At 35.2% G+C, this 16,271-nt stretch overlaps 1 protein-coding gene across 1 annotated transcript in view; it reads right to left on the bottom strand.

Moving 5' to 3' along the window:
• The window catches only part of GABRA5 (gamma-aminobutyric acid type A receptor subunit alpha5), a 98,965-nt gene that overhangs the window by 32,727 nt on the left and 49,967 nt on the right, over positions 1-16,271 (bottom strand). Inside the window, exon 5 of the mRNA XM_070751822.1 lies at positions 13,620-13,702. Within this exon, the coding sequence (XP_070607923.1) occupies positions 13,620-13,702 (83 nt within the window). The remainder of the gene's footprint in view (positions 1-13,619; positions 13,703-16,271) is intronic.

Raw genomic sequence — 16,271 nt, forward strand, 5'->3', positions numbered from 1 at the left:
GATTTATCCTTCCATCCTTCCAAGGTGGGTAAAATGAGGACCCAGATTGTTGGGGGCAATATGCTGATTCTGTAAACTACTTAGAGAGGGCTGTAAAAACACTGTGAAGCAGTATAGTCCATTGTCTAAGTGACCATTCCTATTGCTATCTGAAAACATAATTGGAGAAGAACGGAATGGATATCTTCTGAAGCCTAGCAAATGGCCACAGCAGATAATGTGATAGGACACTAAAATAACCATTTTAATATGAATAATTTCTTCAATTCAGACCAAGAAAACTTCTCTTTAGAAGGATGCACGAATCCCAGTGAACGGTTAGGTCCCACAGAGTTGGCCTTCTCCGGGTCCCGTCGACTAAACAATGTCATTTGGCAGGACCCAGGGGAAGAGCCTTCTCTGTGGCGGCCCCGACCCTCTGGAACCAGCTCCCCCCAGAGATTAGAACTGCCCCCACCCTCCTTGCCTTTCGTAAACTCCTTAAAACCCACCTCTGCTGTCAGGCATGGGGGAATTGAGACATCTCCCCCGGGCCTAAACAGTTTATACATGGTATGTTTGTGTATATGTTTGCTTTTAATAAGGCGTTTTAGTGTTTTTAAATTATTAGATTTGATGGACATTGTTTTATTGTTGTTGTGAGCCCCCCCGAGTCTCCGGAGTGGCATACAAATCAAATCAAATCAAATCAAATCAAATCAAATCAAATCATAAAAAAAACCCAATACATCTCAGACTTTCCCCACCTACTACAGGCTACCCACATTTGCCACATTTATGAACTTTTATGTTGAAGAAGTAAGATTGATGAACTGTGACAGTGAAGGGCTACCAAAATTTTTACTACCGCACTGTGGGCGTGGCTTACGCAGGACGCCCTACATTTTCTTTCAACATCTTTCAGTGCAAATTGAGTGCTCTGGGATGGAGCTCCATTTTCACTACCCCACTGCACCCCCCCTCCCCGGTCCGGGCAGTAGCCCACCCCTGAAATGTGGTCGAACATTTACAATTTAGAAGACTTAGCAGTTCAGTATGTATGATGATAGTAGTGATGATAAGGACAACTACAGCCATTGAAAAAGTGCCCCCAGAGTAAAGACACCAAAGTCCTCCTCAGAGGATTACTTATGAAATCTGGAAACCGAATCACAAATTAAAAAGAAATATGTGCATCTCATATCTTAATTCTATTGGAATTCTACATGAACCTTCACCTTGATTTGACTATTATTCTGGGCCCTTTATGTTGAGATAATAGAGAGATTTTGATATTCTTCTATGTGGTGTTTTAAAAATATTATTATGTTCCCCCTGAGTTTTATTACCAGTTCTCTCCTTGTCTTTGATAAAACCCTTCAATCCAATTCATTAATTATTGAATCAGGCCCAAGTCAGAGCTCTATTTAATACCTCCAGTGTAATAATAAATAACATTTAATGAGCATAACTTTGGTGCAATATAAGCCAATTGTGTGGGTCTACCTAATAAACATGCCATCCGGCTTGTAATTAGCTTGCTTAGTCATATTTATGACATCAGTAGTGTTCTGGGATCATGTGATCACCTTTTGCAAATGTCTGACAAGCAAAGACAATAGGAAGGAAGACTAATTTAACAACCATGTTACTAACTTAACAACTATAACGATTCACTTTACTGTGCCAAGAAAGGTTATTAAATGAGGCAAAACTCACTTAACAAATGTCTCACTTTACAATAGAAATTTTGGGCTCAATTGTGATTGAAAGTCAAGGACTATCTGTATATGATACAGGACTTTATGATTCCCTCTAAAATCTTCCCCTCTATCAACATCAGGTAATGCATATTATTTGGGTTCTCCTTTTCTTCCCATTGGAAGACAGAGATGACCTGCTGCAGTTATATAATAAGTATTTTAATCATTTGAATATTTCTCAAAGTCGATGCATATCTATTTGGAAGAATAAATAAGAAAGTAAAGAAAATTCAGTAAGTTCCTTCAATATTCTACAATTCAGTTCACTTGACCCAAAAGAGCTGAACTCATTCAAGCTAAGTAGCTATTTTATGTCTAGGTTTCTATTAAGCATGAGTAGGAATATTTTTGCTTCAACTAACTCTTCACAATTAGCCTGGTTAATCACATATACTGTTTCTTCTCTTTCTTTAAATCTATAGCAAGAAACCTTTGGATTATTCTTACTATACTTCATTGTTCTCAGTTCATTCTGAACTTTAACTTTCCTGACCAGCTGTACAATTTCAGACTGTATGTACACTTCCTCAGTGACCTTCATCTTGTAAATGTTTATGTACACACACCATATGTATAGTACATGCACATGCTTTTGTTTCAGATTTTCACTACATCTGTCGAGTCGCATTAGCATATCCTTTTCCATGTGCTGAAATAAATTGTGATTATGCTTTCAGGGAATATAAATTTTATTCTTGGAAATATTACCCATTATTTGAATGAGCAATAACTTCGTTTAATGGTCTGGGTATGCTGTTTTAGGCAACTAAGTGCCTCCAGGAGTTTCATCTAGGCAATGGTTTCAATTAAGTGACAATTTTTGTTCTTTCCGTTTAAGATTCATATTTTGATTTTAATATATTATATTTTTATTCTCCAAACAGAAGGAAAAGTCTCATGACAAATGAGACGACCAATTTCTAATCACCTTTTTTCAATCTTTTTCTATTAATCAGGCAATGGTTTCAATTAAGTGACCATTTATTTGTTCTTTCCATTTAAGATTGATATTTTGATTTTAATATATTTCTTTTTTTCAACCATTTTCAGTTAACTCATGATAAAAGCACAGAACATTACTCATTTAACAATTGCATCTTTCTAATGCAATTGTTTATATTTATTATCAGAGTCTGAATAACTTCTTGCAAGTCACAATTTTTAAAGTCTTTGAAGATAATTATAATACTTTTTACAACCTCATCACTAAATGTCATAAAAACAGAAAGGACAGGAATATCTTGAAATGTCACAAATTAATTTAAAACTAAAATGGATTTTATAACAAAATGTAAAAGGTAAAAAAAAAAAGGAGCTGCCCACCGCAGGAGGTGATTCTGGGGGTTAATATGTGATCTATGAAGCAAGTTGTCACACCTATTTAAACCATTTTTGAAGTCTGTTAAAGTTATGGTTATGTCAGGATTTCTTTGACATCCTTTTAAAGCGTTCCTGTCCAAAGATAATTGTTAACTGTCCAAATACTTATCACCACTTCACCAATCCAAAAATGGATAAGTGTCGATTTTTAAAAATAATGTCATGACTTCAAACTTTAACAAAAACTATTTCAATGCACTTCTCTAAGATGTAAGGATTAATTTTAGTACAAAAGTAATGGATCAATTAAGATTAAGTAGTATACATACTTAGAGTATATACTGCATATAATCTACTTTGCGGTGTCTGCTTATAGTAAGGGGCATACATAAGGGCACTAGAGTGCCTTCCATCCCCTGTCCTATAGTCTCTCCTATATCTTGTATTTCTTCTCTACTATATCCTCTATAACCTTCATTGTGTATTATTGTGTATTGGACAAAATAAATAAATAAATAAATAAATAAATAAATAAATAAATAAATAAATAAATAAATAAATAAAGTTAGGTTATCAGAGCAAGTGCAGGAGTTTGATCATTTTAAACTATTTAGAGTAGCTATTATCTAATAGTATTTATGAAAACACGCTTCAAGTATAGATTTAAAAAGATCTAATCAAAATAATCATCTTTTCTGGGCATTCAATAGGAAGCATGCAAATTCTTAGCAAAAATGCCATGCTTCAATGGGCATAAAAACTGAATAAAAACAGGATAATGGCCTCTAATAATAAAGCATTATACTTATTCCTTATACCTGACACAACAAATATGGCCACAAAATAAATCCAGGTTATATAATCCAGAAAGTCATAACAACATTTTCACACATACACACAACATGTTTAGAAAATTTATAAAAATCTCAATCAAGAATAAGAATGAAAAAAATTCAATCACAGCAAGATTACAATAATAGCAATTGTAATGTAAATCACTGTCAAAACAATGCAAGCATTAACAAATTTATATTCAATGCAACATCCTTAATAGTCTATATACTGTACAATGTAATTTAGAAAGTGCACCAATTGCTTGAGCAAGAGTCTCGTTTATCTAGATATCTATTTGATAAAAAAAAATTCTCACATAGCTTTGCTTGAATGCCCTTGAAAGAAAGTCAATTAACCTTTTTTCTTTAAATGTATCCTCTCCCCACCACACCTCTCTCTCTCTCACACACACTTATTCACAGAATAACTTATGGGCAGAAACAAGGATAAAATATTGATCAGAGGACAATATATTTCCCTGAGTTTTAAGTCTAGCAAAGGTATTTTTGTAAAATACCAGATTTACCAGATGGAGAGTGGGTTTTTTTGTATATTTTTATTTTTACTCCACAATAAAACATACATATGACATCATATACTTTTAGTACAACCTAATAAGCATACAGTATATCATATTTTAAATACATTTTAAAAGAAAATCTATTATATCTTACCTTTGGTATATATTATTTAACTCTTGCTGCCTCCTTTATCTGGTTTTGTCATCTGGATACACAAATTATCTTCAAAAGAAATTTACCGCTATTGTTTACTTCATTTACTAACTATTATATCTCTAATTTCTTAAATCTAAGCTGTAGCGCTTCCTTTTTTCTCATCCTTGTTTTCTTGTTCATCATTCTTGTTTTCCTTTCCCCCCTATTTTTCTCATGACTAAAACCCCTTATCTCTTAAAAATTGCAAATTTACTTATATTTACTATTAAACATCAAGTTATAAATTTGTATACTATTTCAAATTGATAACCTATCTAATAAGGAAAAGAATAAAATTATTCAAATTCAAAAATTTCACATATTCAATTATTTTCTTCATTTTACATCATAATTTATCTTCCCACTGGTGGTAAAAGTATGTATTTATTAATTTTAAATTTAATCCAAAACCAATTTAAATATACTTTCCAAGAAAAATCCCCACCTAATTTTGCAAGTACAGGGTAGTTATATTCAAATGTTTTAACATTCAATTATTTATCTAAAAACATATTAATTGTCAGTATTAATTGATTAATCAGAATTGCAGAAAAAACAATTGCTGCCAATCTGCCTTCCATTGAGGACCTGTATACTGCACGAGTCAAAAAGAGGGCGGGTAAAATATTTACTGACCCCTCACATCCTGGACACAAATTGTTTCAACTCCTACCCTCAAAACGTCGCTACAGAGCACTGCACACCAAGACAACTAGACACAAGAACAGTTTTTTCCCTAACGCCATTACTCTACTGAACAAATAATTCCCTCAACACTGTCAGACTTTCTACTAAATCTGCACTTCTATTCTACTAGTTTTTCTCATCATTCCTATCACCCATTTCCTCCCATGTTGACTGTATGACTATAACTTGTTGCGTATATCCTAAGATTTTTATTAATATTGCTTCTTCATTGCTTATTTGACCCCTATGACAATCATTAAGTGTTGTACCACATGATTCTTGACAAATGTATATTTTATGTTATGTACGTTGAGAGCATATGCACCAAGACAAATTCCTTGTGTGTCCAATCACACTTGGCCAATAAAATTCTATTCTATTCTATTCTATTAATATATTTAAAAAATTAATAGTAATTCAGATTCCATAAAATTATACAAATTAAGACATTTCATTTATTTACTTGTACTATTTGATCTTCTAACACCACATATAAATATTTACCAAGTTTAAACTTAATCAATCAAATCAGATTTATATCAATTTATAACACATTAGTACATTTTATTCATTTTATTTATATTTCTTCTTTCCTCTAATAGTACATTAAATATTTAGCAATTTTGAATTTTTTATTAGTACAGTGGTACCTCTACTTACGAACTTAAGGTTTTTAAGTAGAAAGGTTTGTAAGAAGAAGCAATTTTTCCCATAGGAATCAATGTAAAAGCAAATAATGTGTGCAATTGGGGAAACCACAGGGAGGGTGGAGCCCTGTTTCCTCCCAGGAGATTCCTAGAGCGGCCCCACAGAGGCTTCTCCCCACCTTTTTTGGCCCTGATTCATCCCAGGAGATTCCTAGAGAGGCCCCACAGAGGCTCCTCCCTGGCTTTTCCATTTACAGTTTTGGAGGCTCGGGTTTATAAGTGGAAAATGGTTTTTGAGAAGAGGCAAAAAAATCTTGTATACCCGGTTCTTATCTAGAAAAGTTCATAAGTAGAGGCGTTTGTAGGTAGAGGTACCACTGTAATTATATTTGCTTATATTAAATAGTTTGTATTCCCCATAATAGAAAAAAAATCAAAGGAAAAGATATTATATAATAATCAAATCTCAATCATCCATTTTCTTTAAATTTCCATTCTTTTTTCCTAAACTCCCCCAATTTCTTTCTTGTCATTTTGTACCCCCAATTTCTTTCCCCTTTCTCCTTTTTATATCTGTTAATTGTATGAATTCTCCTCCTGTTCTTCTTAATCCCTCCCCTCTATTTCCTTCTTCCTTTTTAATTTGCCATAACCAATACCTCTGCCCATACCCTATTCTTTTCTTATCACTGTTCATTCCAGTGTAATCATCATAATATATATGATCATTAGTGTCCATTTTCAAAATCTTCTTTACTTTTGTCTCTTTATTCTGTGTCTTCTTCATCTGCTCTTCTTCCAATTTCTCTTCCACTCCAGCTCTTGGCTTTGTATTTGCTGCCATCATATTTTCAAAGTCCTCCTTATTGTGACCTTATTAGAAACCTCATTGTTATGCAGTACTTTCCTTATTTGCTTCCTAACTCCATCTTCAAACTCCATAAAATATCTCCTTAAATCTTCACAATAGCCTTTAAAGAAAACTGCAAACTCCTCATATTCACTCGCCTCCATGTCCCAATGTCGTAATTCACAAGTCTTTGTAGTAAATTCAGCTGTGTAAGGATATCTATCTGACATCCTAATACAATTACTTTTTTCTGTTCCAAATAAAGTATCCATTTTAATATTTAATATTTAGCATTTTTAAAGTTCATTCAAAGTTCATTCAATCAGCAAATGGAAATTCTTTTTTTATAACGAATAAAGACAAGATACTCGCTGCTTTATTCTGTCCAAGTTAAGCTATCAGTTCAAGGTCAGCAGCTATGTAAATTAAGATGAATCCTCTAGCCAGCAGGTGGCTAAGATGAAGTTAAGATGAATCCTCTAGCCAGCGCAGCAGGTGGCACTCTTGCTTGATTCTATAGATCTTTTTCTTTTGTTCAATATCTTTATATATTTTAAATTGGTATAAGTCAATATAAATTAGGTCCAATATTTTTTAATTCATAATCAATTCAAAGCTCTCAGAGTTTTCTAACATTGGATTTTATTTACTGCCTTCTGAATTGTTTAACTAAAACCTTTTACTTGCCAATTAGCCACTTTGTAATCTTTTCAACATTTCTGCCCCCCTTTTAAGCTTAAAAAGAGTCCCAGATTTCTTCTCCAGCAAAATGACTCATCAATTAAACTTCTGTTTTTCTTCTTTTCCTCCAAACCTTCACTTAAGTTTTCTTTCCTTTCCAGATGATTTCCAATCTTCAAATCAATCTGTCCGTTCATGGCCACCACGGTTTGGACGACTTTTGCAAATCGTTTTCCAATGCCGCCAGTTGTGGGCTCTATACCGGCTTTTCTGGAGTTTTTGCTGCCCCCTTCCATATTGCCGGTGGCGGCCCAGTTCTTCACCACCCCTCCGGGGTGGTTCTGACCTGGTTCTAATTGACACTTGGCCACGCTTCTCTGGATCCCGAGAGTGATATTATTGATGTTGCTTTCTTGCACTAGTTTAATCATCTACTAGTGCAAGAAAAGGCTATTTCTACTACTAGGGCTATTTCTGGAAAGGTGTCCTAAGAGAAATTTACTTGATATTTCTTTGGGGATTAAATGGACCACAAAGAACCTTAGAGGTACAGCCACTTGGATAGAATGATGGTACAATGAAAAGGAAGGTTCTTCCTATTGGAAATCTTAATTTAGTAGAAGCCCTTTTTAGAGGATGTTTGTCTTTGGCATGTGCAGAACACTGAAACACTCTCAAATACTTTTGGAACTTCAATAAAAAATATGTATAGTTCATTTGTTTTGGAAAGAGTATGATTAATATGGGCTTCTGCCAGGTACCAATCAATGCTGCTAAAAGACATTCATTATATTTAAAATAAAAATATTCAAATATACATTCTACCTAAACTACATCTTGAACTAAAGGAAGCACAAGATAGATACAAACAGAAGATATCCTTGTCTCTTAAATGTAGGGACTAATTTTACTCACAATTAAAGCAGATGAAAGAATGGTGTGTGAAGTTCCCCTCATCCATCACTTGCCATTTGTCTAGCAGTCAAAGAAGACTCACAGATGTGAAGAGATGATATAGCAGTGATGGCGAACCTATGGCATGGGTGCCACAGGTGGCAAGCGGAGCCATATCTGCTGGCATGCGAACCGTTGTCTAGCTCAGCTTCAATGTACATATGTGTGCTGGCCAGATGATTTTTGGCTCACAGAGGCTATGGGGGTGCATTTTTGCCTTCCAGAGAGCCTCTGGGTGATAGGGGAGAGCGTTTTTACCCTCAGAGAAGCATTTGGAGCCTGGGGAGGATGAAATAAAAGCCTGCTAGGCCTCCCCAAAAGTTGGGAAACAGGCTGTTTCTGGCCTCCAGAGGACCTCCGGGGGGCAGGGGAAGCTTTTTTCGCCCTCCCCAGACATTTAATTAGGAGTGTGTGCACTCGCACATGCACGACAGTGTGTGCACACACTCTTTTGGCAACTGAGGAAAAAAAGGTTCGCCATCACTGTGATATAGCTTCCCACTCCTTTAGTCAGTTTATAACTAAACTATCTGTAAGCACTCAGAACTCTAGGTATGAGAACTTTATCCAAGCTTTGGGAAAATAAAGGGTTAGAAAGCAATCCATTTTCAATTAAACAAAATGAAAAAAACCCCAAACCCATGAATTTTAAAAAACATACAGCACTAATTTCTCAACCTCAGAAGAGAACTTTTGTGATAGGACTCTCCCCAAACCTATTTGCAACTCTATGTAATATTTCCCCTCTTAGTTATTTGCATTTAATTGTGTATAAATTAATCAGAAAATAAATTAGTTTCAGATCATTTACATTTAAAAAGAAGATCTCAGAAGCATTAAGATGAATGGGTTTTGAGAAGAGTATTTTTTTTTTAAAACCACACACTATTAGAGATTGCTTCTTCACAGCAGGTTTTTTTTTCATCACTAAATTCTTCCAGTGCATGTGGAGGCTCATCTGCTCACTCTCCTCCCTATAAGTCCAGTCAACCAACCAGTCAGCTCCATAACCATTAATTAACAGGCCAGATGAAAGGAGGAGAATATTTTGGACCTGGTGGGCAGGAGACAAAAGAAAGAAGGAAAGAAAGGAAGAAAGAAGGAAGGAAGGAAGGAAGGAAGGAAGGAAGGAAGGAAGGAAGGAAGGAAAAATAACTAACACCACCACTCATTTCTTTTCATTTATTTCCCTTTTCCAACTTTCCAGCCATTTTCTTTTTCTTAACTTCAGCTGGAGAATACTTAGGCATTAATTGGCAAAGGTCAGGAAGTAGAAAATGGCTGCAGCAGAAATTAAAAAGGGAAAAGGGAACAGGGAACGGCTATTCTCCTGCCTTCTCTGATTCTTGCTCCTTCCTCTCCTATGTATCCATGTATTTTCTTATTTCTTCTAACTGAGCCATAGGTTTTATATCTGCATAAGCATGTATTACCTCCACTGTTACCATTTGTTACAACTGTAATCCTAAGGCTGTGTATGGTTTGTATAAAATTAGCATGACCAGGGTTTTTTTAAGGTCTAGGAAGATGGTTATATTTAAATTGGAACCACTGAGGATAGAAAACATTTTGAAAACTGCTAGCGTGAATTTGCTCTCTGAATTACACAGCACATACACATTTCTGTTTTGATTACATAACTGCTGGTAAAAGGAACCAGTCTAGTGATCCATCACATGTTACTGTGACGATGTGAGTTTGATACCCCTAGTGAGTACTTTAATTAAAGGCTTCGTATTCAAACTTTTCTCCCTCCTCCTGATACTGTTTATTTATGAAGTAAATTGCTGGCAAATTGTTATATGATGGATACCTGTGGCTGTTATATTATGACAACAAAAATACCTCTGTATATTAATTAACCAATATGCCACCAAATCAGAAAGGACTTCTGTGGGTCTGTTGGTGGGCCAGGTCTTGAAAGAGTTGATGCAGTATAGTATTATAAAATTCTAATCAATTAGATATTCTGGAGAGAGGAGGGGCCAGAGATAGAGAGAAAGAGAAAGGGAGAAAGGAAAGAAAAAGAGAAAGGAAAGAAAGAGAAAGAAAGGAAGGAAGGAAGGAAGGAGCAATAGCTATCTTGCTATTTCCAACTGTTCTGACTGTCAGTAGACCAACTCTTCTGACTGACTGTAAGAACAGTCACAACTGTCTCTTTTGACAGTAAGAGAATAAAATAAAATAAATAAATGGATTGAGTTGTCTGTTACTTGTACACTGTCAAGGCCTTGACAACAATGTTGCACAAGTAAAGTTCTTTTTAAAAAAATTCTTAATAAATACACGTAAAACACACACATATAAAACAAACAACAAGTAGGGATACAATTTCCCCATATATACAATAAGCTTACATCGATTAATATCAACAATTATAATCTCCCTCTCTCTCTCTCTCTCTCCATTTTATAAATTACTTTTCTTTATTTTTTATTTCTTTTACATTGTTGCATACAATAATCTGACATTACATTTTAGTTTATTTTACAGATTTCATATTAGTCATTCAAATATTGACAGTTCTAGTCCATCTTTTGCCTATTCTTTCTTTCTTCCAGCCTTTCATATAATATATTCCATATTAAGTGATATTCGGATTCTTCTTTTATTTTCTTTGTTAATTACCGTAGTCCATTTCAGTACAATCCAATATTTTTCTAATTATGTCCTCATCTTTTGGTATTTCTTCATTTTTCCAGAATTACACATGTGTTATTTTTGCTGATGTGTATAATCAGATAATCTAATTCCTTTTTATATTTTTTATCAACTATGCCCAATAAAAATAACTCGTATTTCCTATCTATATCTTCTTTTATTATCTCTTTCAACCATGATCTAATTTTATTCCAGTACTTTTTTGCCTTTAAACAAGTCCACCATAAATGATAAGTTCCAATCTTCTTCTTGCATTTCCAGCATATTGGTGATACCTTTGGGAACATCCTGGCAATTCTTACAGGTGGTAGATGCACAAGTAACTTGCACAAGTAAAGTTCTAGTTCCAGAGGCAGAAATGTATGATTAACGCCCCCTACCTCCATATATAGGCAGCTGAGGGTCACAGTAAAGACAGGCCCAGGACATGCAACACATTCACTTGTTGCAAACTTCCACACCATGCCACTAAAACACAAAAACAACCCCCCCCACTGATTTTCAGTGAAAAATTATAGCTGAAAGTTGAACATTATTTTTCCCTACTGTGCTAACCCCAAAGATCCGCATTAACCATTTTAAGCTTATTAATGCACAAACACTTAGCTGCATCTTTAATCCTACTCACGAAGTTAAAAAGAGAAGGTAGATAATTTATGTATTAAATCCAACCCAAAAAGCAACACCTCTTTTCACAACCACATCTGTGCTATTCTCTGCTTCAATCTCCTTCTCTTACACTCACTCCATTCCTTGTTGTTTAAGAACCTTGGGATGAGAGATTGTAATTGTCACCACATATACTTGCTGCTATATATTTTTCAACAATGATACATTTTTTCCACATTGTGTCCAGAAGGGCATGTTTTACCAGTGTTGGGCTAGTTGTATATATTCATCAGTATCAGGATGACTGCTATACAATTGAGAACCAATGATATCTCTCCTATACTGAATCTCAGATTATGTCATGCCAAAATGTAATATATCTGCATCTGTACACAGAACAATAAATCCTACCCCGTTACCTGGGGGAAGACAAAAAGCACACTGATCCCCCCAAAAATCTACTATGTCTCTACTATGCGGTGCACAGAACATTTGACAACACCATAACACAAAAACTTGTGCTAATGTTTCTTGAGAATGAATGGGATTATGAAAACCCTAAACACCAGGATCTCTGCTTTCAAATTCTGATGAATAGTTGAGTCATGTGGTTTTTCTTTCATGTACACTGAAAAGTTTCAAAATACACTTTCTTCCACTGACAAGGCTCATAAGAAAGCTTGACAATACATAGGTTATTAGCCTCTTTTTATTTGCTCTATCTGAAATATTCCAAATAGTGCCGCCTGTAACCTTCAAGTATCCTTACTTGTGGCTCACAGTAAAACAGTGGATAAAGTCGATTTATTTCTGATAAGAACCGTTCACCCTTCTGATTGCTGGCTACAAAGACATCCCAGTGCAGAGAATAAATGTTTATATGTCACAAAGATGATCAGAAATCAATTACCAACATTTCAGGACTAAATCATCTTTTTTGGTTATGTTCTATCTAAGTTCTAATATTAACCTGTGACTATTAAAAACATCTGCTGTTAAAGAAAATGGCATTTAAAAATAATTTAAATTTAATCTGCATTTAAATGCATATTTGAAGAGATACAGTTAATCTTTTTGTTCAAAAATATATTTGGAGGTATACTTTGCCCAATATGATTGTTTGATATATTATTTGGTATATCAAGTATATTTAGTATATCAAGTTATCTTGAGTCTTAGCAATTTCCTTAGTCTTATCTTACAGGCCTTTCAATATCCACCTATCACTGCTGTATTTCATTCCATGTACCTTGCTACTTCCATCTTGTTCTTCTCTTTCCTTTTTTGTTTCCTAGTGTGATAGACTTGTTAAAAGAGCTAAATCTTATCCTGTATGTGTGAAGTATGATAAACCTGGTCATTTGCACTTTGGGTGAAAATTGTAGGTTGACTTATTCAATTATCCATTTATGTGTTTTCTTAGCTATCCTTGCTATTGTGAAGAGTCTTCTTCAACACTAGAATTGAAAATCCTCAATAATTCTCTTTATCCTGCTTTTTAAAAAGGTCAACTTTCGCTTCCACAAAGTGTCACAGGAAAAAAACATCTCTTGCATTATTCTGATCACTGTACAGACATCCTAGCATCTGGGATATTCACTGCTACTCCATAAAGTATTAGTATGTTCTTTCAATATACACATTTCTAAATTCAAAGGTTGTTAACTAAGCAGCACTACAGCAATATTTGATAGTATGTGATTAGCTGCAGACAACAGTATACCAAGATACATCCCAGTCCTGGAACTTATGTATGAACCCCTTTATAAGTACAGAATTTCCTCAAATGTGTTTCTAAGATCAACCCTGGAAAATATAGAGTAGTGTCAAATTCTTCACTGATGTTTGCTGCCCTTACTACACAGCAGTTCTATAAAACATTATTTAAAAATCACATTAAAGAGAATAAAGCACTTACAGCTTCCAAATTTTAATGGACAAGCATGGGCATCCATGGGAAAGTCTTCAAGTTGCATGGGACATTCTGCAGATATGGTTAATCTAATAGGAAGAGAGAGAAAATCCAAGTTTTTCCTCTGATTCAGAAATCAAAATCTTTGTTTCAAGTTTATTTACATTTATTGATAACATTTTCTCAAGACTTAAAATTAACAGTTTTCTTGCTGTAGCAAAACCATGATTCAGTAGATACAAATGAAATGGATTTGGGACTCAACAGACAAAAAAATCTGATGTATTTGTACTAGGGTAAAAAGTAAAGAATTCCCTGCCCAGTCATGTCCAGCTCTAGGGTGAAGTGCTCATCTCTGTTTTTTGGCCAAGAGAGCCAGTGCTGTCTGAAGATATTTTACGTGGTCATGTAACAAGCATAGCCATACACCAAAGGTGCATGGAATGCTATTACCTCTCTCCTAAATGGTTCCTATTAATCTACTTGCATTTTCATGCTTTTGAACTGTTAGATGGGTAGGAATTGGTGCAAGGAAATGGGAGCTCACCCCATTGCGTGGAGATTGAGGCTTATATACAGACTTATATACAGCTTCACAGTGCTTTACAGCATTCTCTGTGTGGTTTACAGAGTCAGCATATTGTCACTAACAATCTGGGTCCTCATTTTACTGATCTCAGAAAGATGGAAGGCTGAGTCAACCTTGAGCCTGGAGAGATTCCAACTACCAATCTGCTGGCAATCAGCAGAAGTAGTCTACAGTAATGTATTCTAACCACTGCTCCACCATGGCTCTAATGCATAGCTGGCTGGAGAATTCTGGCAGTTGAAGTCCCAAAGTCTTAAAGTTGCCAAGTTTGGGGACCCCTGCTCTATTGGATAACTTCTCATCCCAAGGGATCTATTAAATTTAGGTTTCATTGAATTTTAATGTATAGTGCTAACAGCCTAGGCAGATAAAGAAGGAACTATATTTTAAAATCTCAGTAAATGCTTGGTAACCTTATGTTACTGCCAATCTTCCTTATCTATCTCACTTCAGAGCTAGACCCACATCAAATGAGGTGTAGGAAACGTCAAATGGAATCCAAAGATGACAGAGACTCCTTTAAGACTTCCATACTACATCAAGCACAAGCTAATAATCAAGTAATGTGATTAGGATCTTTATAATTGGAGGCCAGCATCAGGTAGATATTACTTCTTAAAGAAGGTTTCAGAGTGGTGAAATGCGTTGGGATACAGGAAATTGCAATTCATATTAGTGTTAGATAATGGTGGGTGGAGAGACAATTGTCCATCTAACTTAGTCTTCTAAGGAAAAGGTCTCCAATCTAGGCAATTTTAAAACATGTGGACTTCAGCTCCCAGAATTCCTCAGCCAGAAAATTCCGGGAGTTGAAATTCACAATTCTTAAAGTTGCCAAGATTGGAGACCCTTGTTCTAAGGCCTCTAAGATACATGCAAATCAACAAACTTTAGAGAAAAGTTAGGAACAAATTATAGTGTTGTCCTGTTTTCAGTGAGATAAATTATTAAACATATAATTAGAAAGTGATCATATAAGTTGCATTTAATTTAAAGTGGTAAGTATTAGGTTAAGTCAAGAGGGGATGGAGCAGAACAATCTTCTGGACAAGTAGTAAAAGAATATTCATTTAAAGGGCTTCCAGCATCTGATCCAGAACATTTCCCTTTCCAGCTGCAAATGCTCTTTTATGATTTCCAAGGTCAGCAAGTGACTATTTGTTTCTGTCATTCTACAAAGCCAGTCCAAACTAATCAACTTCCTACGACTAAACAACAAATGGCTTCAGAACTGTTGATGTATGTCAAAGTGGGCAGTACTCCAAATCAATGAATTTATATTAGCAGAAAATCTCTGAAGGGTTCCATTTCCTCTTTTCAGGATGCTTCATTATGATCAGTGACTTTTTCACGACATCAGAAATCAGCTGCCTGATATGGATGCATCATTTAAAAGCAAGAGAGAGGATTGTTATACAGTAAATTAATATTATTCTACTGTAGTAATATTAGGGTAATGTGAGGGTTAGTATAATTCCTAAATCCCAGCCATGTTTTTGTAAACCAAGCATTAGTGCTGTGAAGTAGTTGAGACAGAAAGTATTAATCATGAGTACTAGCACCACCTTACTATAAGGTTACAGTAACAAGGTTACAAAGTCGCAAGTTCCTCCCCCTCATCTTTACAGTCCAAGAAATTAGGAAGATTTCCCCATGCTCCCCCATTGATTCTGTGATCTCAACTGCTGCTTATCTGACCATTAGCAACAGCACTAGCACTTAACTTATATACCAGCTTCACAGCGCTTTACAGCCCTCTCTAAGCGGTTTATAGTGAGCATATTGCCCGCAACAACCTGGATCTTTATTTTGAAGGCTAAGTCAACCTTGAGCCAGTCAGGATCCAAGGAAACAAACCCCTGTCAATGTCAACAGAGTTAGCCTGCAATTCGTACCCGATCTGTGGTTCTTCCTCCTCTTCCCCGTTTCTCAAGAACATTCTCACAGAGAATTACATCAGCGTTACTCACAGCAAGGAAAACTCTTCCTGAGTTTTCTGCTACACATATCCTGTGTTGTATGTACAGTTATGGTGTGAGGTGAAAATAAAGTAGGCATTAAAAATCAGA

Source organism: Erythrolamprus reginae, chromosome 4 (assembly GCF_031021105.1).
Source record: "Erythrolamprus reginae isolate rEryReg1 chromosome 4, rEryReg1.hap1, whole genome shotgun sequence".
Classification (NCBI taxonomy): domain Eukaryota; kingdom Metazoa; phylum Chordata; class Lepidosauria; order Squamata; family Dipsadidae; genus Erythrolamprus; species Erythrolamprus reginae.